The sequence below is a fragment of the Macrobrachium nipponense genome, chromosome 3 (genome assembly GCF_015104395.2).
Source record: "Macrobrachium nipponense isolate FS-2020 chromosome 3, ASM1510439v2, whole genome shotgun sequence".
In the NCBI taxonomy this organism is placed as follows: domain Eukaryota; kingdom Metazoa; phylum Arthropoda; class Malacostraca; order Decapoda; family Palaemonidae; genus Macrobrachium; species Macrobrachium nipponense.
In genome coordinates, this window is record NC_087202.1 from 80534601 (window position 1) to 80558617 (window position 24017).

Below are 24017 nucleotides of genomic sequence, written 5' to 3' on the forward strand. Positions count from 1 at the left end.
TCCAGATCTGATAAACGACATCTAGAATGGTGTTACTCCACTGAGGGAAAACAAAGGTACTTCCCTGGAAATACAGAGCCCAAACCTTGTATTGTTTTCCGACGCGTCGGAAAAAGGTTGGGGAGCAACTTTGGGAAAGAGAGAAGTGTCAGGCACTTGGAATGCTCTTCAAGTGTCCTGGCACATAAACTGCAAAGAACTGCTAGCTGTACACCTAGCTCTAAAGAGCTTCGAACCGTTAGTTTGCAACAAAATAGTTCAAGTGAATGCGGACAATACAACCGCTCTGGCATACATTCGGAAGCAAGGAGGTACTCACTCGTATGCCCTTTACGAACTCACGAGAAAAACTTCTGTTGTGGACATCCCAGAGGAACATCTCTCTCTTGACGAGGTTCGTTCAGGGAATAAGGAACGTACGAGCGGACAGGCTGAGCAGGAGGAACCAGGTCCTTCATACCGAGTGGACCCTCCACTCAGAAGTTTGCCTCAAGCTCTGGTCTCTTTGGGGAACTCCTCATGTCGACCTCTTTGCCACGTTCCTCTCGAGGAGACTGGAAGTCTTCTGTTCAGTGGTAGAAGATCCAGAGCTGTCTACAGTAGAACGCCTTCTACTAGATTGGTCTCAGGTAGACGTTTACGCATTTCCCCCATTCAAGATTCTGGGGCAAGTACTCAGGAAGTTTGTGACTTCAAAGGGGACAAGAATGACCCTGATAGCCCCCTTTGGCCAGCTCAAGAATGGTTTCCAGAGGTACTGGAGTGGATAGTAGACTCCCCAGATCCCTTCCACAAAGGAGGGATCTTCTCAGACAACCCACACTTCGAGAGGTTTCATCAAAACCTCCCCGCTCTCGCTCGACTGCCTTTCGACTATCGAAAGACTTGTCAGAGCGAGAGGCTTTTCTAGTAAAGCAGCAAGCTCGATCGCTAGAGCCCGGAGAACTTCCACTATCCTGGGTTTACCAATCCAAGTGGGAAGTTTTTAGAAGGTGGTGTAAGTCAAGAAGTTGTCCTCCTCCAGTACCTCTGTAGCAGAAATAGCTGATTTTCTGTTTTTATTTCTGAGGAAGAGTCGCAGCTCCTCCGTAGCCACGATAAAGGGCTATAGAAGTATGCTATCGGCCGTCTTTAGGATAGAGGGCCTAGATTTGGGAAAACAATAAGGAATCTGCATGATTGATTAGGTCGTTTGAGACCAAGAAGTCTAAGATGACTTCTCCCCCTAACTGGAATCTAGACGTAGTACTGAAGTTCTTGGCTTCAGAGAGATTTGAACCTACATTTGGCTCGTTTCGTGATATAACGAGAAAATGTTTATTCCTTTTGTCACTGCGACGGCAAAAAAGGGTTAGCGAACTGCACGCCCTAGTGACAAAGTCGGGTTCAATGTAGATTCAGCCATCTGTTCCTTCAAGGAATTATTCTTGGCGAAGAATGAAAATCCTTCGAACCCCTGGCCGAGAAACTTCGAAATAAAAGGATTATCGGGTCTCGTCGGCAGGGAACCGGAGAGGTCTCTTTGCCCGGTAAGGGCATTTTTTTAAAGTTTTACTTAAAGAAAAAGGAACAGTTTGGGAGGTTCTAGACAAGGCCTGTGGTGCTCAGTGAAGGATCCATCAAGACCTATGTCTAAGAATGCATTAGCCATTTTTTGTCTAGGAAAAACGTAATTCAGGACGCTCATAACGGCTTCGCACGGACGACTCTTTAAAACTCCTGAGAGTAAGAGCTCATGAAGTGAGAGCGTGGGCGACGTCTCTCTCTTTTCAGAGAAATATGTCGCTGAAGAATATCTTGGAAGCGACATATTGGAGATGTAATTCTGTGTTTGCGGCTCACTATTTGGAAGGTACGGAATGCGTGTGGACCTATGAAAAATGTTTTTCATTAGGTCCTTTTGTGTCTGCGGGCACAATCCTGGGTACAGGAGCTTACAACAAATCCTTAAAAAATTTTTTTTTACTACTTAAGTCTAATAGATGTTCTAGACTTTCTGCTGAAAACAATGCAGTTGCCGTACAAGCGGCCAGTCACTTCAGTTTAGTAAGGAACTCTTGTGATATCTTGTATTAGATAAAATTTTTTTTGAAATTATTGTGTGCTTGTGCATTGTGGTTTGAGTTACGGTTGTTGCGAAGAGTTGGGGATAACTGAGCAATTTTAATACTAACATGGTGGTTAGGATCAGGTGGTCGGGATTATTGGTTGTTATGCTCCTTAATAAGGTGTGTTGTCATGTAAGTGGATCAGCACCCATTGACAAAGTCCTTTCAGGCTCTGCCGAGTAAGTGGATAAGACCCCTTCGGCAGACCCACAAGAACTCTTGGCCATAGATCACATATCTCGCTAAAGTTTCTTGAGGTGATGCAGACTACGGGGAAAACACCCACGAAGTCTACCACCTATCAGGTAGGAACCAAGGTTTTTATTTTATACCTACAACAGATGTTTACCTGTCTATTCCAGTAGTAGCTGTCTCTTACACTCCACCGAAGGGTGCCAATCAGCTATGTATATATCTGACAGGTAAGTTGATTGTATGAAAATGATATTGTTATAATACAATAAAGTTTCATACATACTTACCTGGCAGATATATACGATTAGGGCCCACCCAGCCTCCCCGCAAGGAGACAGGTGGAAGAGAAAATATATGAGTAGAAAACGGGAATGGTTCCATAGTCCTGCCACCCAGGGCAGGCCGGTAGATCACCTGACCTACCTGTAGCGAGTGGCGCGAAATTTGAATTTCTGTCGGGGACGACGGAGTCTTAGCTATGTATATATCTGCCAGGTAAGTATGTATGAAACTTTATTGTATTATAACAATATCATATTTTTATTTTTATATAAATTCAACTTCCCTGCCAGATATATACTTAGCTATAGACTCCGTCGTCTCCGACAGAATTTCAAATTTCGCGGCACACGCTACAGGTAGGTCAGGTGATCTACCGCCCTGCCCTGGGTGGCAGGACTAGGAACCATCCCCGTTTTCTAATCAGAATTCTTCTGTCGCCGGACCATCAACATTGTTGTTGGTTCCTCTCGATTGGTTTTCTTTTTTTCACCGGCAATTGATCTTCTTGACCGACTTTGGTGACGTATCTGGATTGTTGGATTGGCATACGCTTTGTGGACTGTTTTGTGGACTTGATTTTGGATTTTTCTTTAAATATGTCTGACTCTGGTATGGTTGTGAGACGTTGTGGGTGAATGTAGGCTGTAAGGTGAGGTTGCCGAAAGCTTCGTAGACCCTCACACGGTATGCAAGAGGTGCAGGGAGTATGAATGTTCTTTTACTAATACTTGTAAAGAATGTGAGAACTTGAGTGAGAACGAATGGAAGAATCTAACTAATTATTTAAAAAAAGAAAAAAGTTAGAAAGATGAAAGAGCGAGAAGGCTTCTCATAGAAGTTTAAGTAGTTCTAGATCTGAAAAACTAATTCCAAGCTTGGGATCTCCCCAAGGGTAAGTATTGCTACTTCTCCTTCCATTGCAGCCCCTTCTCCTATTGCAGAACCTGTAGATCCAGCGAAAGAACTGCAGATCTAAAAGCAGCCTTCAAAATAATGGAAAACAAAATGGCTGCCATACAAGGTAACTAAGGCTAGTGATTTGTCATTAGACAGTGATATAAGTGTCCCCAGTGTAGTGGAGGGGGCATCTGGTGTCGGCTCAGCAACGCTCCTAGGTCTAGACCTCTTCCAAGCTCACAGCCCAGAGGAGAAGGAATGTCGAAAGCCGAAAGGAGGTTGTGGAGAATCCCCACCGATCAGGTGTCCCTTCGGCGGTTTCTGTGACACCCCAGACTGCCAAGGACCGCTATTGTAAAAGCGTCCTAAGTGAGTGTTTCTCGTCGTCGGGATCTTCATCACGAGACGTGATTGGAGAGATTCCGATCGATCTCGGCCTCTCAAGAGGAGTTGGAGGGCGCCGACTATTGACTCGAGCCCTGAAAACTTCCCTGAGGAGTCTCCATCGGGAGTTAAGAAGGCGAGAAGAGCCATTCTTCCAACCAGAGTGAGAAGGAGGCAGGCAGGTGGATGAGGCTATGGACTCCAATCCCCTCCTCCTTCCCTCCTCCCGAAGAGGATAAAGAGGACGGCGGCTACAAAGAGGTTCATGATGGCGATGCAGGAACAGATTTCGTCATTTGTAGGAGTCCTGTCAAAGGAGCCTCCTAGAAGGAAAAGACACTTCCCTTCCTATTAAAAGATCCTCCAGACGTATGGAGGTATCTACCTCCAGGATCGATACTCTACACGAGGTGAGGTTTCCTGTACGAACCTGGATGAAACAATCACACGTTCTGGCACCGGCCAGGAGTGAGGAGTCACCCAGGAGGCAGGAGCCAAGAGCCAGGAGTGAGGAGTCAACCAGGAGGCAGGAGCCAAGAGCCAAGAGTGTGGAGGCATCCAGGCAAGAGGCAAGAGCCAGGAGGCTAGAGCCAGGAGGCAAGAGCCAGGAGGCAAGAGCCAGGAGGCAAGAGCCAGGAGGCAAGAGCAGGAGTCAGAGGCAGGAGCCAGGAGCCAGGAGGCAGGAGTCAAGAGGCAGGAGCCAGGAGTCCGGAGTCCGGAGTCAGGAGGCAGGAGTCCGGAGTCAGGAGGCAGGAGTCAGGCAGAGGCAGGAGTCAGGAGCCAGGAGGTCAGGAGTCAGGAGGCAGGAGTCAGAGCAAGGAGTCAAGACCAGGAGTCAAGAGTCGGGGATCGTTCCTGGAGGTTATGACTCTTCGCCAAATGGAAGCTCCTCTTCAGAACATAGGAGGTCTTGGAAGGACTCTTCCTCAAAACGAGAACGTTCTCCTTCGTCGGATCGAGGGTTAGACGAGTTGTCTGACGACGATCCTCCTGCTAATGAGGGACTTTCGAGTTACAAAGTCTTGGCCTCTTTACTACTACAAGAGTTTGGAGATTCTCTTAGTCCTGCAGCTCCTCCTTCTCCTCGTTCGCTCTTTTCGAGCTCAGCTACGGCTAAATCGTCGGCATTCTTGAAAATGAAGCCTGCGATATCAATGAAGAAGGCACTCCATTCTTTAGATTCTTGGATGGGACAAGAAGAAGGAGTTAGGAAGACGGTATTCTGCATGCCTCCTTCCAGATTGCACGGGAAGAGAGGTATTTGGTATGGGACAGGAGAGACTATGGGTCTTTCTTTACCCGCCTCTGCAGATGCCGACTTTGCCAGTTTAGTGGAGGCCTCCTAGACGTCACTCCTTAGGATCGGTCAGAGCGACGTGGAGCACTTCAGAGTTGAACCACTTTCTAAAGGGACTTTTTGTCACTTTAGAGGTGTTCAATTTTCTGGATTGGTCGCTCGGAGTTCTGGCCAACAAATCTAAGGATCCGGAGTTTCTGAAGAACCCAGAAATTCTCCATAGCGTTCTGTCCTGCATGGACAAGGCAGTACAGGACGGTTCAGGTGAAGTGGCTTCACTTTTCGGTGCTGGTCTCCGAAAAAGAGATCAGTGTATGGTTCCCCCTTTTATCGAAAGGGGTTTCTCCGAGCCAGAGGGACTGCCTTACTGTTCGCCCCGCTATCAGATCATCGGTTTCCATCGTTTCCTTCTCAGTTAGTCAAGGATATATCTCGCTCACTAACTGAGAAGGCGACACAAGACCTACTTACTCAAACGTCCAAGAAAGGACGACCGGTAGTGGCGACGGTTAAGAAGGAACCTCGTCCTACTCAGCAGCCCTTTCGTGGAGGTGCAACGGCTCGTCCCCCTGCCAGAAAGAAGAGCTCTGAAAAGAGAGGAAGGTCTTCATTTAGACCATTCAAAAAATCTAAGTGACTTGTTGCTCCTCCAAGCACCAGTGGGCGCCAGACTCCTGAACTTTGCAGGAGTATGGGAACAAAGGGGAGCCGACCCTTGGTCAGTGTCGGTCCTGAAGAAGGGATATGTAATCCCCTTCGACGACAAAACCGCCCCTAACATCTACGCCTCGGGAACTGTCAGCGAGGTACAGAGACCCGTTAATGCGAAAGACTCTCCTTCAGATGGTGGAGCAAATGTGGGAAAAAGAGGCCATCGAACTGGTACAAGATCCACACTCCCCGGGATTTTACAATCGCCTTTTTCTAGTACCAAAGGCATCGGGGGGGTGGAGGCCAGTTCTGGACGTAAGTCGCTCCTGAATCGCTTCGTACAGCAAAAATAAGTTTCGTATGGAAACGTCCGCCTCTGTCATGTCGGCGCTTCGCCCAGGAGATTGGATGGTCTCTCTGGACCTACAAGACGCCTATTTCCACGTTCCCATTCACCATCAGTCAAAGAAATATCTTCGCTTTGTGATAGGAGACAAGATCTTTCAATTCAGGGCTCTGTGCTTCGGTCTGTCTACAGCCCCACAAGTATTCACCAACCTCATGGCGAATGTAGCAAGATGGCTTCACCTAGAAGGGATAAACATCTCCCTCTACTTGGACGACTGGCTGATCAGGGCCATAAGTCGAGGAGTCAGTGCTTGGAGGACTTGGAAGTAACAAGGAACATGATAGATTCGCTAGGGTTGCTCGTCAACCTCGAGAAGTCACAACTGATCCCCAGCCAGAACTTGGTCTATCTGGGGATTCAGATGGATTCTCGGGGTTTTCGGGTATATCCTTCGCGAGAAAGAATCGCTCGAGGTTTGTCGAGAATCTCGAGCTTCTTAGAAAGAAAGGACAGCTCAGCGAGGGATTACCTGAGCCTTTTAGGGACCCTGTCCTCATTGGAGAAGTTCTTCTCGCTAGGAGACTTCACTTCGCCCTCTTCAGTTCCGCCTCAAAGAGGTGTGGAGCTGGAAGACGGTCAACTCTCGGACATCTTCCAACTTCCACAAGAAGTAAAAGAGCATCTGAGGTGGTGGATCCCTCAGCTTCAAAAGAACGAAGGCTTATCGCTTGCTCTGCAGAACCCAGACCAAGTGTTGTTTACCGACGCTTCGGAGTCGGGGATGGGGGAGCGACGCTTGGGAGACAAGGGAGGTGTCAGGCACCTGGACAAAGGAACAGGTGTCCTGGCACATCAATTGCAAGGAAAGGAACTTGTGGCCATACACCTAGCCTTAAAGTCCTTCGAAAAGATAGTCAGAGACGGGGTAATACAGATCAACTCAGACAACACCACGGCTCTGGCTTACATAAGAAAGCAAGGAGGCACGCACTCGTTCTCCCTCTATCAGTTGACAAAACACCTGTTAACCTGGACGGAAGAAAGAGGCATAACTCTCCTCACAAGGTTTGTTCAAGGATCAAAAAGGTGAGAGCGGACAGACTGAGCAGGAGAAACCAGGTCCTTCCCACAGAATGGACTCTTCACGAAGAAGTGTGTCGAAGTCTTTGGTCCCTGTGGGGGAGACCTCACATAGACCTGTTTGCGACGTTCCTATCCAAAAGAATAGAGACCTTTTGCTCTTTAGTAGAGGATCCGAGAGCCATTCGCAATAGACCGCGTTTCTCATGGATTGGTCGGGGGTGGTGGTGCTTACGCCTTTCCCCCGTTCAAAAACTTCCTGGGGGAAGTGCTCAGGAAGTTTGTAGCTTCGAAGAGCACGAAGTTGATACTCATAGCCCCATTTTGGCCAGCCCAGGAATGGTTCACGGAGGTACTGGAGTGGATAGTGGACTTCCCCAGATCGCTTCCAAACAGACACGATCTACTAGACAACCCCACTTCGAGAGGTTTCATCACAACCTCCCAGGTCTCGCTCTGACTACCTTTCGACTATCGAAAGACTTGTCAGAGCGAGAGGCTTTTCTCGCGAGGCTGCGGGCTCTATCGCTAGAGCCCGCAGAGCTTCGACGAGAAGAGTATACCAGTCGAAGTGGGAAGTCTTTAGGAGGTGGTGTAAGGTTCAGAAGCTGTCCTCCTCCAGTACCCTCTATAGTGAATATTGCCGATTTCCTCCTCTTTCTGAGAAAGGAGCACACCTATCTGTCTCGACAATAAAAGGATACCGAAGCATGCTGTCTTCGGTTTTCAGGAATCGAGGCCTAGACATTGCTAACGACAAAGATCTACACGATCTAATTAGATCTTTGAGACGTCGAAAGCAGCTACTCCTAGAACACCTAGTTGGAATCTAGACGTGGTCCTGAAATTCCTTTCATCGGACAAATTCGAACCTTTACATCTGGCGTCCTTCCGCGACGTCACTAGGAAATGCTTGTTCCTGGTGGCTCTCGCTACAGCCAAGAGGACGAGCGAATTACACGCTCTGGATTCCACGGTGGGGTTCAAAGGAGATGCTGCCATCTGTTCTTTCCAGACAATGTTTCTGGCAAAGAACGAAAACCCATCAAAACCTTGGCCCAGAAGTTTTGAGGTAAAAGGCCTATCTAACCTGGTAGGCAGAGAGATAGAGAGATCTCTCTGTCCAGTGAGAGCTCTTAAATTCTATTTAGAGAGGAAGAGACAGATGGGAGCTTGTCAACAAGGTCTTTGGTGTGCAGTGAAGAACCCCAAACGACTCATGTCCAAGAACGCCTTAGCTTTCTTTGTGAGGAGCGTTATTTTACAGACGCTCAAAAGAACTGCTTCTGAGGCATCTTCGGTCTTCTAAAGGTCAAGACGCATGAAGTAAGAGCAGTAGCAACGTCTTTGGCGTTCCAAAAAGAACATGTCTCTGAAGAATATCATCGGAGACTACATATTGGAGGTGCAATTCAGTGTTGCATCTCATTATCTGAAGGACGTGAGAGTGACCTATGAGAAGTGCTTCTCGCTAGGTCCTTTTGTATCAGCAGATACAGTACTGGTCTTGGAGCAAAGACTGATCCTTAATTTTGTGTTTTTATCGTACATAAACCCTCTTGTCAGATATGTGCTTGGTTTTCTAGTAGCAAGCTCACTACTGTCGCACGGGAGCAGAGTGTCATTGCTGGTAGGCGATCAAGGGTATGTATGACTAGTAGGGGAGTACAAAATTTTTTTTTTTGTATATTTTGTAATGAAAGTGTAATTATGTTTCGAGTTTTTTGGTTGTTTGTGAGGAGTTCGGGGATGACTCCTTACAATCTTAGAACTAACATGGATGTTAGGATCAGGTGATCGGGATCGGTTTTGTGCTCCTTGAACAAGGTGTATTGTCATGTAAGTGGAATAGCACCCAATGACAAAGGCCTTTAGGCTCTGCCGAGTAAGTGGATAAGACCCCATTGGCAGACCACAAGAACTCTTAGCCATAGATCATTATCTCGCTGAGGCTCTTGAGGCTAAGCAGACTACAAGGCAGTAGCCGCGAAGTCTTCAGCCTAATAAGGTAGGAACCAAGGTTTATAAATACCTACAACATATGTTGTTTACCTGTCTATTTCAGTAGTTAGCTGTCTCTTACCCACCACCAATGGGTGCTAATCAGCTAAGTATATATCTGGCAGGGAAGTTGAATGTATAAAATGATATTGTCATGTTACAATAAAGTTTTATACATACTTACCTGACAGATATATACGATTAATAGCCCACCCAGCCTCCCCGCAGGAGGACAGGTGGGAAGAGAAGAATTCTGATTAGAAAACGGGGATGGTTCCTAGTCCTGCCACCCAGGGCAGGGCGGTAGATCACCTGACCTACCTGTAGCGTGTGCCGCGAAATTTGAAATTCTGTCGGAGACGACGGAGTCTATAGCTAAGTATATATCTGTCAGGTAAGTATGTATAAAACTTTATTGTAACATGACAATATCATTTTTCATGTAAAAATCTTTTCCATATGAGGGATGATTTTAAGAAAACAACAGGAAAAGTGTGAAGGTTAGGAGCACGCATAAACTGTAACTGCGTTTTGTGCTCTGGGTTGTTGGGTCCCTGTGTGTGTGTGTGATTTTTTTTTTTTTTTTTTTTTTTTTTTTTTTTTTTTTTTTTTTTTTGCTTTTTTTTTTTTTTTTTTTTTTTTTTTTTGCATCAGTAGGACCTGCAGTCTTGATTTGCCAGTAACGAATGTTTGAGCTGGTCCCCTTTTCAGTGGATGAAGTTTGGCAAAAAAATGAAGGAGGGCCAAGAGGCAAGGTTTTGCGTGTCAAGACCCCCGTAGATTCCTGAAACCATAGTACAGGCAGTCCCCAGTTATGGGCAGGGGTTCCATTCCCGAGGGGGTGCTGATAAACGAAAACCTCCATTAACCGAAACCCATTATGGTTCTTCTGTTAGGTATGTTATGGCACCATAAGGCTCCTTAATGTGCCTATAACCAGAACTCAGCCTTTTATGTGCCATAAATCACTGATTTCATGGCACTTAACGAGCACCATAAAACTGGATCGCTGATAACCGGGTACTGCCTGTATAAAACTTCTTATATAACAGAGTATTTACTACATATACATGCATATGCCAGTCATACGAAAAACTTGTTTATGCCCATATAAACCCAATAGTACTCTTACAATAATCATTCTTGGTCATTCAAGATAAAGGATGATAAAAAATTATAGATAATTTTTTTAAGTGAATAAGACAAACACTTACAAGTTATCTAAATGAACATTTAGTATTATGGCCATATTGCTAAATGCACATTATTCTGGACTAGGAGCGATGCATGTAGTGTTATAATTTTTATCATTTCTTATTATTCTATGTACTAGTTAAGGTTATGAGAGAACGGTAAGAGTAAATAAAAAATTGAGAAATGACAGTGGAAAGAAGAAAAGTGTGTGTGTGCTTGTATGTTTGGGATTTTCTAAGCACAATATCAGAATCTCTCTCTCTCTCTCTCTCTCTCTCTCTCTTATTCTTCTCTTCTCTCTCTATCTCTCTCTCTCTCTCTCTCTCTCTCTCTCTCTCTCTCTCTCTCTCTCTCTCTCTCTCTCTCAATTCCCTATTTCCCCAATGACTTCAATTTAAATATGTATGTACTTTTTACCAAGTTTCAGCGACCAATTCCAGCGTCTGCAGGAGAATACTCTTGCATAAAAATTTTTGGTGTACATAACTAGGAAAAATATAAATTTCTTTTAAAATTAATGATATTTTTAGCTTAAAAGCCATACATATTTTTGTGTTGCAGCTGTCAGAGTGCAATGTTGTTGGAAGCTATACAGTACAGTTCTTGGAGCTGCGAAGTTTTAATGTCCGTTTAGAGGCATCTTTAGCAGATCATTTGAAATGTTTGGTGATCAACATGAAGGTAAGTAATACATTTTCCACTGGGGATTATTGAAGAATTGAGTTGATTATTTTCCTTTACAAAATAAGTGTGTGGTGAAAAGTATATTTTTGTACTACTACATTGGTGAGCATTTTGTGATGAATGTAGAGTAGTAATACCTTTTTAAAATTGTGGATTCACTGATTAAACATTAACAGTTATTTAAATCCTAAGAAGGCATAAAGTTTTATTCCATCAATAAATGCAGTAGTACATATATCTTAGGGATAATCTTTGTAATGCCATGTGTAGACAATGTAAAGAAGGGAACACTCAACAAGATATTTTTAAGTAGTGATTTTCTTGAAACTGAATGAAGACAATGATACTCCAGCTTTCACCTGAAACTGAAAACAAAGGCTTCACAACAGGTTCTCTATCCTCACTACCACTTCAGTGATGGAATATATGTTCCTGAAGAGACACTGAGGTAGAAATATAAACGTTTCCCTCAATTTACAAAAAACCCTTGATGGCAATAGCTGTAGAAGCTCCAAAAGGGCAGAACAACATATGTACTATGAGTTAGTTAGGAAAAGGTCGCTAGTGTAGAAGTAAAGGCTAGACATATTGTATATTGTACTTGTATTGGTGTCTTTTAGCTGTACCTCTTAAACACTGTGATTAATATGTGTACAACTGTACATCACATCATCATTAATTCCTTGGATTTCCTTACTGTCTTGTATCCTGCCATTGTATTTCTGATAGTACTGTACATTGCCCTTCCACCTACTTTCAATAGTCATTCAGTTTTTTATTTATTTATTTATTTTTTAAATGAAGTTAGGAACAGTTGTTTAATCTGTTTTTCTTTTATTTGTTCTTCGTTCTTTAAATAATTCTATATTTTATTTTTAAATTTCAGGGTCTGCTAATGAAACTAGACAGCTCTTTCATCCCATATTGCAACACTGGAGCACAGACTGAAGACATTTTATTGTGTTCGTTATGCAACAGTCATAGTACAATTTATTCATCTCCTGAGAAAGATTCAAAAAAGTCTTTCGAAGAAGTGGAAAAAACGTGTGAGAGTCCAGAAATAGATCAGTTGCTAACTTCAGATCCTTTGATTCAGCTGAAGCAAGAAATACCTTGTCTGAATGCTGCAACATCCAGATCTGTTCAGTATAGTAGAAAAGAAAACATTGCCAACATTATTCACATAGATAGCACAGATGAGAAGGACCCTCTAGCATTGGTGGAACATGACACAAGCCCTGGTATCAAAACTGAAAAATGCAGTGTAGCATTATCTTTAACAGCCTTAGATGATAATTTAAACATTGGATATGCCACTGCTCCACAGATGGAAGAAGGCCAAGGAGAGATTCTACTGGACCACCAGGTAATTAAATATTATATGTACATACTGTATTGCACTGTAGTTCGTTTGTAGATCAACCTCTTATTTTCACATTAAGGCATACTATGTATTATCCCTGTAGGGAGGTAGCACTGTCAGTGTACCTCATGCAGTGCACTGTAGGCATTACTCAAGGTTCTTTGCAGCGTTCCTTCGGCCCATTGCTGTAATTCCTTTCATTCCTTTTACTGTACCTCCATTCATATTCTGTTTATTCCTTTTGACTTTCAACCCTCTGCTAACAATTGTTTCAGAGTGCAGCTGCGAGGTTTTCCTCGTGATACACCTTTCAAACCTTCCCACTTTTAATTTCCCTTTCAGTTCTGGATGACCTCTCAGGTCCCAGCACTTGCCCTTTGACCAAAGTTCTATATTCTATTCTGTATGTATTAGATATATCTGTTTATTTGTATTTCATGTTGTCATCTGAATCTTGTTTTTACTGACTGGAGAATGCATTCAATGAAGTACCTTCATCACTTCATTGCATTTAGGAATTGGTTGAAAATTTCAATGAAATTTGGTCAGAACTTCTTGCTCATGTCATTGCAGGATGGATCTGATTCTACCCATTCAGAAGGATTGATGTATTCTATATATACAATGAATTCCTGTGGAGGCCTGCAGCTAGTGAGCAGGGTCCTGAGCAAAAATAATTCTTCAAAAGATGGCTTAATTGAACCTGTGGAGAAAGCTATGATTGAAATAAACAACTTGAAAGAAGAGCTTTATTCTCCAAATAATCTTGCAGCATTGGCTTTACAAGAAAATAATAATCAAGACCAGGGATCATCTCTTACTGAAGAAGGCATAGCCATAACAGACAGCAGTCTTGGAAATCCAGGTACGTAATAGATTATAGTATTTCTTTTTACCTTTGTCTTAATTTATCATTTGTTCATGAAACTTACCTGTCAGATATATATATAGCTGTATTTGTTCCGATACGTAATACAAACCCTCGGTCCTTTAACAATAGGAAGGTAACTAGCGGCAGCTGGGACGGTCGTAAGCTTCGAACAAGGGGAGAACGGTAGTTAACTGCTTGTCCGATCGTGCGCGCGCCCGCGCGCCCGAGAGGTGAAGAATCACTTTTGCTTTCGGCCGCGGGTGTGAAGGACGTGTTCGTCATCGCTCTCTGCCCGCTTCATCGTCGTATGCTTTGTTTATATTGTGTTTTCTACTAATGGTTTGGTTTGACTTGAAAATGAAACTGTAAGTACACTGTTTTCATTTTCATTACTTAATTATGAATCAACATGGAGCTATCGCCGTAGAGACGGCGATTTCCGCTCTTTTCATGAATTGAACCCTTTAATTATGTCTCGGTGCCGAGGGTGGGCGCACTCGCGCCGAGTCATGTATTTTGGGCAAAAGTGTGTAATTGAAAGATGTAATACTCTTTTTCATTATATTTTTGCCCTGTGCGTTCGTTGCCGAGAGCTTGATTGCGCTCGGCAAGAGCCTCTTATTTTGTATGAATAGAATGCAATGAAAGTGGATTCGCAATGCAGTTTTCTTTTCATTTTCATTTATTATTTGCATCAAATTTAATTTTGGATCAATTTCCGCTCTTACCCGGGAATTAATCCTTACGATTTATTGCTGTGAAAGTGAAAATAGCAAGTGCAGTATTGTTCATTTTCATATATATTTATGATAGCATCATATTATTATGGATCAAGTTTCCGCTCTTACCGGGAATTGATTTTTCCCTCTTTAAGTCTATGAAAGTGAATCGCAACCGTGCAGTATTCTGTTGCATTTTCTTTCTATTACTTTTCACTGCTGTGCGGGGGTAGGGGAAGCGAAGGTCCGCCAGGAAGTCGTCGGAAAGCTCTCCCGCGACTCCCTTGGTATCCGATTCTTCGTCTTCTTTCCTGCCCCCCCGCTCAGCTTCCTCGTATTTTGTTTTTGGGGTGCTTCCTTCCGTTCGGGGTGGGGCATGTCTCCCCCCCCCGTGCGTGAGGGAACCCCTCTTACTAATCTGTCTGTGCTACCGCAGGTGCTACAGCCGTGGGAGACGACCTTGGACAGGTATGGACCACTGCGGCTGCAGGGCGTGCCTAGCATCCACGATCTGCTGCAGAGTCTAGCGAGGTCTGGGGCGGTGACCTTGGAGTGGTCTCCACTACAACCTTCACGGCCGCTTATGCTGCTTCCCCCCGCTGGTCTACACTCCCCATGCTGTGTCGGTGACGCCGTCTGCCGCTTCTAGGGCCGGTCGCCGCCGTACCGAGGAGGGGTATGCCGCCGCCTGTGTTTTCTTCGTGTTGCCTGCCCCAGACTTCCGCTGTTCCAGCAGCTCGCCCCTGGACCGGCCGCCAGTACCACGCTGGCTGCCGATGATTCTACGAGGCGATGGCTGGGCCTGCCGTACCTGTCGCTGATGTGGTTCCCGCTACTGGCTTGGCTGTCCCTTCTGTGTTTACCGCTGCCGCTGTTCCTGCCGCTCCTGAGCTGGTTGCTGTTCCTGTCGCTCCTGGTTCCTGCGCCTGTCCATGCTGGTCCTGCCCATGGTGTGTCTTCCCCAGTCCCAGGTCCTTCCGGACAGGTGCAGTCGGGCCGTGTTGCTTCGGCAATAGGCCCGACTCCGGCCTGGATGGGGAGGACCTGACGACTGTCCTGCGTGAGCTGACGAAGAAGAGGAAGGTGTCATCTTCGTCTTCGTCTGTTGCTTGGCCTCTTCCCCTTCGACTTCTAAGGCCCATAAGCCGAAGAAGAAAAGGAAGCTGCCCTCCCCCCCCTAAGAAGTCTCCTTCGGGAACTTCTAAGGGCCCGTCCCAACCCAAACCTAAAATGGTCTGAATAGTTAACTTTGGAGATTAACTTTGACGATTATCGGTGGGACGGGGGGTCCTTCTGCTGGTCCTCCTGCTCCTTCGGGAGCGGGGCCCGTCTCTTCTTCCGTAAGGAAGAGATAGACGGGGACCAGAGGAGTATCGGTTAGCTCTGGTACTTCCTCGCCTGGTGCTAGCGGCGATGCCGCTACGCCAGGTTCCGGCTCGGTCTCTCGTTCGCGGGAGATCCCGAGTGTACGCTCTCCCTCGGGAGACCGTGCAGCCAAAGTTTCGGCGCCAGAGTTCGCTCGGCGCCAAGACCACGGCACGGAGCAGAAGGCTGGCGAGAACCGCTCAGGTGACTCTCGCCAGGCCAGCGGCCGCTCTCGCAGCGACCAGCTGGTAACCGGGTTTTGTTATTCCCCCTAAGAAGACTCCTTCGGGAACTTCGAAGGGCTCGTCACATTCCGGTGTGACGGGGGGGTTCTTCTGCTGGTCCTCCTGTTCCTTCGGGAACGGGGCCCGTCTCCCCTTCTGAGAAGAAGAAGAAGACGGGGACCAAGGGTGTGCTGGCTACCGCTGGTACACCCTCGCCTGGTCTTGGCAGCTCTGCTGCTAAGCCAGGTACCGGCTCGGTTCTCGTCCGCGAGAAGTTCCGAGTGTACGATCTCCTTCGGGTGACCGTGCAGCCAAAGTTAAGACGCCTGAGTTCGCTCAGCGTCATGACCGAGGCACGGAGCAGAAGACTGTCGAGAGCCGCTCAGGTGACTCTCGCCAGGCCAGCGGCGGCTCTCGCAGCGACCAGCTGGTACCTCGGGTGGACGTGACGGTCTCTGACCGGCCACGGGTTGAGGCTGGGAAGAGGTCCCCCAGGTCCCCTCGACCGACGGTACCAGCCTCGGCTGGTACCAGCGGTTTTGACGTGCCGCGAGGACGCTCACCGGTCTCACGGCGAAAGCGAGCTCTGCAGGTCACCTGACCGCCGCTCCCACAGGGACCGGGCGGATACGGTGACCAGCAGCAGCTCGTCTGACGCACGGGACCGGGGTCGACGTGCTCAGTCGAGCCGCTCGCCACAGGTGAGCGGCACGGCCGAGGCCTACAGATCGATCCCCACCGCGGGTTGGTGGTTGATCGGCTGCAGCCCCCCACGTACGCTGGTCCTGCCATGCCGAGCGGGGGGGAGACGTCAGTCTGTCTCTCCACTACCTTCAACTTCCTCGGGCTACACCGGGAAGAGCGAGGTAGCTAGGAGTGATCGTGAGAGGTGCGCCGCTCACGATCCCGTCACGACGCCGCACGTGCCATGTATGGTCTTAGGACCAACCAGGACGTACGCGCAAGTGATTGGAGGCGACCGTCAGGGGGAGAGGGGGTAGCGTCAGTTCTGTCTCTCCGATACCTTCAACTTCCTCGGCATACGCCAGGAAGAGCTAGGTATATAGGAGTGATCGTGAGAGATGCGCCGCTCACGATCCCGTCACGACGCCGCACGTGCCAGGTTGGTCTTAGGACCAACCAGGACGTACGCGCAAGTGATTGGAGGCAACCGTCAGGGATCTGTTGCTGGTCCTTCTTCTGAAGGAGGAGGGTCCTGGGAGCTGCTCTTGTTGGAGGGACTGGACGGTCCTACTCCTCAAGACGCTGTAACTTCCGAGATTCAGAGTAACTTTACCCAGGTTATTGCACTGATTCGTCAGCACAACGACCGGGGGGAAGGATCGCCGCTCCCACCAGCAGAGAGCCCATGTCTCTGCTCGAGTCGTTTTGGGGCCCGAGAGGGAACCCAAACCGACGGTGGGTATGCCGCGATCGGAGCTTACCGATTCTGTCTTGAACCAGAGTCTCTCGTCTCCGGACAAGAAGGCTCTCTCAGTTCTGGTCGACGTCGATCAAGCTACTTCCACCTCCTCTACTGCGACAGCGGCGTTTCTACGTGTCTTCGGACACCGTATTTAAATACTCCTTCAGTCCTCCTGAGAGGTTTCGACCTCGACGAGGACTGGAATGAGTCGGAGGACGGTATCGGCTCTCTCCTGTCAGGTGTCGATCAGCCCCACCCAGACGACGTTCACAGTGGCGGCAGACCCTTACCTACAGTGAGAGTTCGTAACCCTCCTCGGGGAAAACGTTTTCTCCTGACGATACGTTTTCCCAGACTCTGAGAGGCCATCACCGCAAGGCGATGGCTGCTCCTACTCTTCTCCAACTGCTAGTTCCACTGGGAAGGCAGAGCGAGTATCCAATTCCTCCCCCATTCCCTCTCTCCTTACGGCTACGAGGGAAAGGGGAAGGATCCTACAGAGATTTCTCTGTAGGATCCCACGTTGGGGACTGCGCTACCAGGGGGGACCTTCGGGTCCTACCTGACGTAAGCCCCCGGTCGTTGAGGAGGGATCCTGCCCCATTCTCGATTTCTACGGGAATCGAGAGGACCACCAGCCGATATCGTTTGACGAATTTGGTGGGGGTTTCGCAGACTGCTTAGAATTCTACGGAATTTCTAGCGCATTCAGAGTGTTTAGAGTTTCTTACGATCTCCAAACACTTAGGCGAGACCACGGTCCAAAGTGAGCGAGACGAGAATCCCCGATATGTTACACGATAATCGGGAACCTCGCCTATGCTCGAATTCCTGGAATTTCTAGCATTAGGAAGAAGACTGCTGCTGAAAGAAGACTATCTCACAGTAGGCGACCAACCTGGAATAGAGAAGAACGGACGGGAATATCCAGTTGGCTGGAACTATCGTCTTAGTATTCTGTTCACCATTGAAGCTTTCCTTCGAGGAAGACTTCTCCTTCACTCTCTTTAATAGAGAACGAAGGTGGTCGATCTCCAATCCTTATTTTGTTTTCTTGAAGGAAAGAATTTAGGATGGAGATCGTTGTTCAGAATCCTACAAATATACTACGTATATTAACCTCGCGACATGATTCTGCTAAGCAGTTGAATGGTCCGAGGGGTAGGCGCATATCCTGGTTATTCTACGGATTGCGACTTAGACGAAAAGTATTCTAATTGAACTGCAACCCGGGTTGCCTGCAACCTCCCAGGAGTTTCCAGTTTCAATTTTATATACTTATGGTGTGTCACAACAACACCATTTAAGCTTTTATATTTACCGAAATTCGTTTCGCTTAAATATAATTGCTCGAGCATATCTTTTTATGCTCGGTGGTTCTAGCCGAACGCATTCCTTCGTGGAAAGGATTACTTGGCAACTCAGGATGACGAGTCAGCGACAGCTACTGCGTATTGAATTGCCCGAGGCATTTCAGTATCAGCTGCCGCTTTGAGATAGACGGTTGTTTATGTCTTTCTCACCTGCTTTGATTGAATAACAACCGTATCTCTGCCCAACAATCACGGACTTAAGTCTCTGATTAACGGGGATTCTCGCATACATGAATGACCATCTACTGCTGAGAAACGCTAGTATTCATCGTCTTCGGTATTGCGAGAATTTTAAACAGAGATATCTATTCGACTCTCATCTTTCTGTGTTTACCGCACGGTAACAGAATTCTGTAATAGTCTCTTGCTGCATCGTATCCCGATAATGCGAATGATTTTTGCGGAATCTGAGTTTGTCCTCAAAATATCTTGTATTCGGAGGTGTACAATTGTTCATTGTTCACCCCGGATTAGCAGATGTATTGAAAGACATCGCCTACTCCCACACCTGCCAGCTCTACTTCCAAACGTTCAGCCCATGAGAAGCAGTTCTTCAAGCGGCTCTCCCCTGTGTTTCATTACTGAAGAACGCCCCGCTTTCATTGCACAACGGACAGCAATGAAATGGCGGTTAGCGTTTTCAGTCATTTGTAAGCACAGGTTTAGAATCTTGAGATTCCTTCTCTCGATTCAGCTGGAAGACGTAGGTTGCATTCATTGCCTACCTTCGTCTTCAACGTCACATAGTGTTGTTTCTCCTTAAGCTGAGATTCAACGTCTATGAGATTTTCTTGCCATCAGGGACCTCGGTCTTTTGAAGGCAATTGACTTTCGCCTTTTGAGCTTATGCATTAAGAGAATCATCGCCGCGCCGTCCGGCATCGGTGACTAACAAATATTTTATTTGTTTGGTCTCTCAACATAACTCTTTAAAGGGCGAAGGTCACGTGACTTACCCGGATGCTTGGACAACTTGCCTCTACTGATTCCGAACCAGTCAGTCGGCAGCTGTCAGAGCGCCCGAGTCAGTTACGAACTATGCTGTGGACTTAGTTCGGTTGTTCCAGAGCAATCATTACTTCGTCTTAATAGCTTGTCAGTATGAGTACTGTACATAACCAAAGTCGAGAAGAGGGATAGGTCATACGACTATTCCCTTCTTTTCGTCTTAGGTAACTGCATGACTTCTCTTGAGAAGTCAAGCACAAAGGGATGGGGATTTGTGACGCTCGATTTCGTACCGATCTTCGTAGCGAAGACTCAGAACCCTTCGGTAACTGACGATTGGTTCGAGTCCTTCACAATACCCTCCCTAATGGACTTCACCGCCTCCGATACGAAGGCTATGCTGCTTTGTCCTGTGAAGGTGCGACGGAGCTGTCGAAGAAAACTCGACACCCAGGATGAGTGTGGACGCCTCTTCATCATTCTCTCGCGTTCCGGAAGAACTTCTCCGTGGCGCAGGTAATGAAGGCAGGCGCCTGGTCCAACCGGACCGCATGCACCTCCTTACTACCTTCAGGATATTGCCCACAGTTCCTTGGATCTTTTCCTTGGGAACCGTGGTGGTTGCTCAACACGTTGTGTAGTTAACCCAGACCCTCGCAGGCTGAACAGCATCGAGTCCTGGTGTGACCGTAAGAATGGATGAGGAATGAGAGTGTGACTGGCTCCTCTTCCCATCTTTTTTATTTTTTCTTCCCTCTACCTTTGGGTAGAGGGACACGGTCGTCACCCTGCTGGGTAAGGACGAGATGCAGGTGAGCTACTCAATAGAGCACCATCCTATCCCTTTCAGTAGGGATAGGAGTAAATATCCACCACTTCCTCCAACAAGGGGGAGGAAGTGGATGCCAAATTGAGACAAACCCATCATTTTATGATTGTCTCTTGCAAACAGGAACAAGTTCTTGCTTGCTGGTACGAAGAGATACGCTTGCCTCTCTCTTAGTACTTGGCCCAGAGGTCTGACCATTGATCCTGCGGTGCACACCCCGATCAATCGGACAGAGGTTTGGATCCCTCCCTTGCTCTTACGACCAGGGAGGCACTCCAGGGTTGGACGAACACCAGTCTGTTCACCAAAAAGACTCAGATTCCTCCCACCAAGAAGTGAGTCTTCCTATTGTTAAAGGACCGAGGGTTTGTATTACGTATCGGAACAAATGACAATTTGTCGAAAATTGCATTTTTCCTAACTATACAAACCTGAGGTCCTTTACATATAGTCCCACCTCATGCCACCCCTCACTCTGCAACTTTTTGCATGGGCCTAAAGCAAAAGTGATTCTTCACCTCTCGGGCGCGCGGGCGCGCGCACGATCGGACAAGCAGTTAACTACCGTTCTCCCTTGTTCGAAGCTTACGACCGTCCCAGCTGCCGCTAGTTACCTTCCTATTGTTAAAGGACCTCAGGTTTGTATAGTTAGGAAAAATGCAATTTTCGACAAATTGTCATTTTCTGAAGTCCGACAGAATTTTAAAAACTTCCGACACACGCAGTGGTCGGCCAGGTGGTTAGTACCCATTCCCGCCGCTGGGAGGCGGGTATCAGGAACCATTCCCATTTTCTATTCATAATTTTTCTGTCGCCGGTGCTGGAAACACCTGTTTCCAGTACCTCCGTCTTAGATTTTGGAAACTTCATTGCCGCTAAGTATCCTAATTGTCTTTTAATTTATTTACTTGGATTTGTGGCTAGACATACGCTATCTTAAATTGATTTGAATTTGATTCATTTTTGCATAAGATATCTGAATCTAGTTAGGCTAGTTTCAGAGGGTGTTGTCTGCAAAGATAGGGTGTGGCTACCGAAAGCTTCGGTAGATCCGCACTTGGTATGCACGAGGGGTATGAGTCTTGCTTCTTTGTCGAGATTTGTCATGTAAGGAGTGTGAGACTTTGTCTAATTCCGTAAGGAAGACGTATGATTCGTATGTACGCAATTAATCAGTAAACATGTCTAATTCCGTAAGGAAAACGTATGATTCGTATGTACGCAATTTATCAGTAAACAAAAGTCAGGGTAGTGAACCTGCTAACCTTCCTGTAGACTTTTTTTTGCCAAACCCTGTAGTATAGCCTACGGGTTATGAATATGTCTGCGAGAGGTGATCGCTCTCCTTCATTGTTGTGAAGAGTGCTACTTCTGTTATTGTTTCTCATAACCCTGTAATGTTGCCTCGGGCCCTAAACAGTGTCTGTAGAGGTTATTGCCCTTTCTCTAATACTCCTTCGATTCGTATCTTAGAATCGAAAGTGCTTGCTTTAGAGAGCAATATGAAGTGGCTAAGTGCAGTGACAGTGCCCCTTGTGTAGTGGAGGGTGCGTCAGATCGGCCTTATTTCGCCTCTAGGCCTGGACCTCTGCTTGACTCCCAGGACCCGGGGAGAGAGCATGTCGAAAGCCGAAGGAGGGTTACGAGGAACCCCCACCGATCTGGCGTGCCTTCGGCAGTTTCTGATGAAAATCCCCAGACTGCCTTAGTGCGTGCACGTGCACGAATCCTGAAGGATTGCTTCTCGTCCTCCGAAGCGTCCTCCCCGTGCAGGGGTTGGAGCTTTCGGAAGGACTCGCGCCCTCTAAATAGAAGCTTTATAGAAGAGGACGCTTCACGTCCTCTCTCTCTCGTTATGCGTTCCAGTGAGAAGTAAGAAGGCGAACGTCGCCTGATCACGTGTACGTCTTTCCACCGAGAAATATGAAAAAGAAGTCTTAGTAGCAGGACGCTTTGAGAGCGGACGTCCGAGCTTTGTTACTGTGAGAATAAGAAGGCGTTCCCTTGCCAGTCGCCCCTCGTATTCTCACACGATCAACCCTTCTCCTGAGACTGTTTCGTGCAGTCGGATTTCTCTCCGAAATGTATCTCGCTTGTTTTGACGCCTGTCAGGAGCGTGACGCTTTTCTGCACGCTTCTTTTGACGCTCGGCTTGGACGGGACGTTCGGATGGACGCCAGGCGCGCGCGGGTGCACGCCAAGCGCGCACCAGTGGACGCCGAGCGCGCTCGCTGCTCGCCAGTGGACGCCGAGCGCGCGCGCCAGCGCACGCCAGGTGTGTCGCCTGGCTGAACGTTTCTGTTGAACTCTTCTAGCTCTTGTTTACGATTTGGGCCTCAAGAATTTTTACCTCTACCTTCGGTGATACCTTATACCTCACATGCAAAGAATGTGAAGTAAGCAGTGCTTCGGAGGAAGCTTAAAGTGAACAGACAACTTCGTCTTCGAAACCCAGCAAGACCTCGGGTTTCGTGAATTCAAGAGGTCTCTGTCAATATTATATTGCTTTTCGCAAAGGTGGATGGAGTTAAGGAAAGCTCAAGGGAAGATCTCGTTTTCTCTACCGCAGTCAAGACTTTGCGATAAGGCAGTTACGGGTTATGTAAAGGCTCGATGTCCTGCACGTCAGGACTCTCGGCAACGTCAGTAGGATTCTTGCAAAGGCACTCATCAAAAGAACGCTCTTCAGGAAAGCGCAAGACAGGACTTCCTTTGCCATACTGCCAATAAATTTTAAGCTTTAGCAGGCATTAGTTGTGATAAGGGAGAGGAAGCTGGTTGGAGAATTTCTTCCTCTTCCCAGGATAATTTTGCAAGCTTTTTAGCCCATCTGAAAGGGTTTTTCAGATGATAGGTTTTGTTAGTTTCTAGTCGGGACTACGCTGCCGAATTGAACAGCGTCGTTCTACCTGCCGTAAGCCCAGTCTCTTAACAGGATTCTTGCCCCTTCCTCGTTTGAGACGGGAATCGGAAAAATAAAATGCTCGACTTCCTGGATTACGTTTTGTCAATTCAGTGACTTTCCCCCATTGACAATATACTATCGTTTTGTCAAGTAAGTGGGATCCCCTCATTGACAAAATATCTCTTTGTCCCGTAAATGGGTTAGTTCTCATTGACAAACATCTCATTAACTTGATATTGCGTAAGCGAATAAGCTCTTATTGACAAGATTCGGAAGAGCTCTCATTCGTCATTCGCAGACTCGTACAAGAAATAGACTTGTAGACTATGTCAATGAACGCTTATGTCCAATAACATAAGAAGCTTGAGCTGACTGCTTCGATTCTCTTAAGTTTTGTTCATGAAACTTGCCTGTCAGATATGTATGTAGCTGTATTTCCGAATTCAGCTATATATATGTCTGCCAGGTAAGTATGAACAAACTTTATTGTGATATAATTTCATATTTTGCCTTGCGTTATTTTATTTCTGGTTGGTTCAAGTCATATACGATTGCTGTAGTTACCTCTTCGGATGGCAACCGAGAGGTCTATTGTCTATTTTAAGGACATTTAATCGTTACTCCCTGCAGCCTTCCAGGAGTTTCCGATTTATCTTTTACCGTTGTACGGTAGTGTTCTGACGACACAAACGCATCTATATATTTAGCGTTTTCTGTTTCGCTTAAATATACCAGCTTGAGAGTCTTTCTGCTCAAAAAATAACGGACCTATTTCTTCGTAGAATAGGGTAGCTGGCAACCCATACATAAGTTAAGAGACGACATTCGTAAGCTGCTGGCTGCTGCTGTCACGCTGTGTCTGCAGTCTGTCC

General features: G+C 46.8%; 1 protein-coding gene across 2 annotated transcripts in view; it reads left to right on the plus strand.

The window, feature by feature from the left end:
* LOC135221843 (zinc finger protein 37-like) overlaps nt 1-24017 on the plus strand; it is an 87712-nt gene that overhangs the window by 16474 nt on the left and 47221 nt on the right. For both annotated transcript variants that reach the window (XM_064259760.1, XM_064259759.1), the window contains exons 2-4: nt 11000-11119; nt 12009-12488; nt 13059-13350. In XM_064259760.1, coding sequence (XP_064115830.1) covers nt 11000-11119; nt 12009-12488; nt 13059-13350 — 892 coding nt within the window. The remainder of the gene's footprint in view (nt 1-10999; nt 11120-12008; nt 12489-13058; nt 13351-24017) is intronic.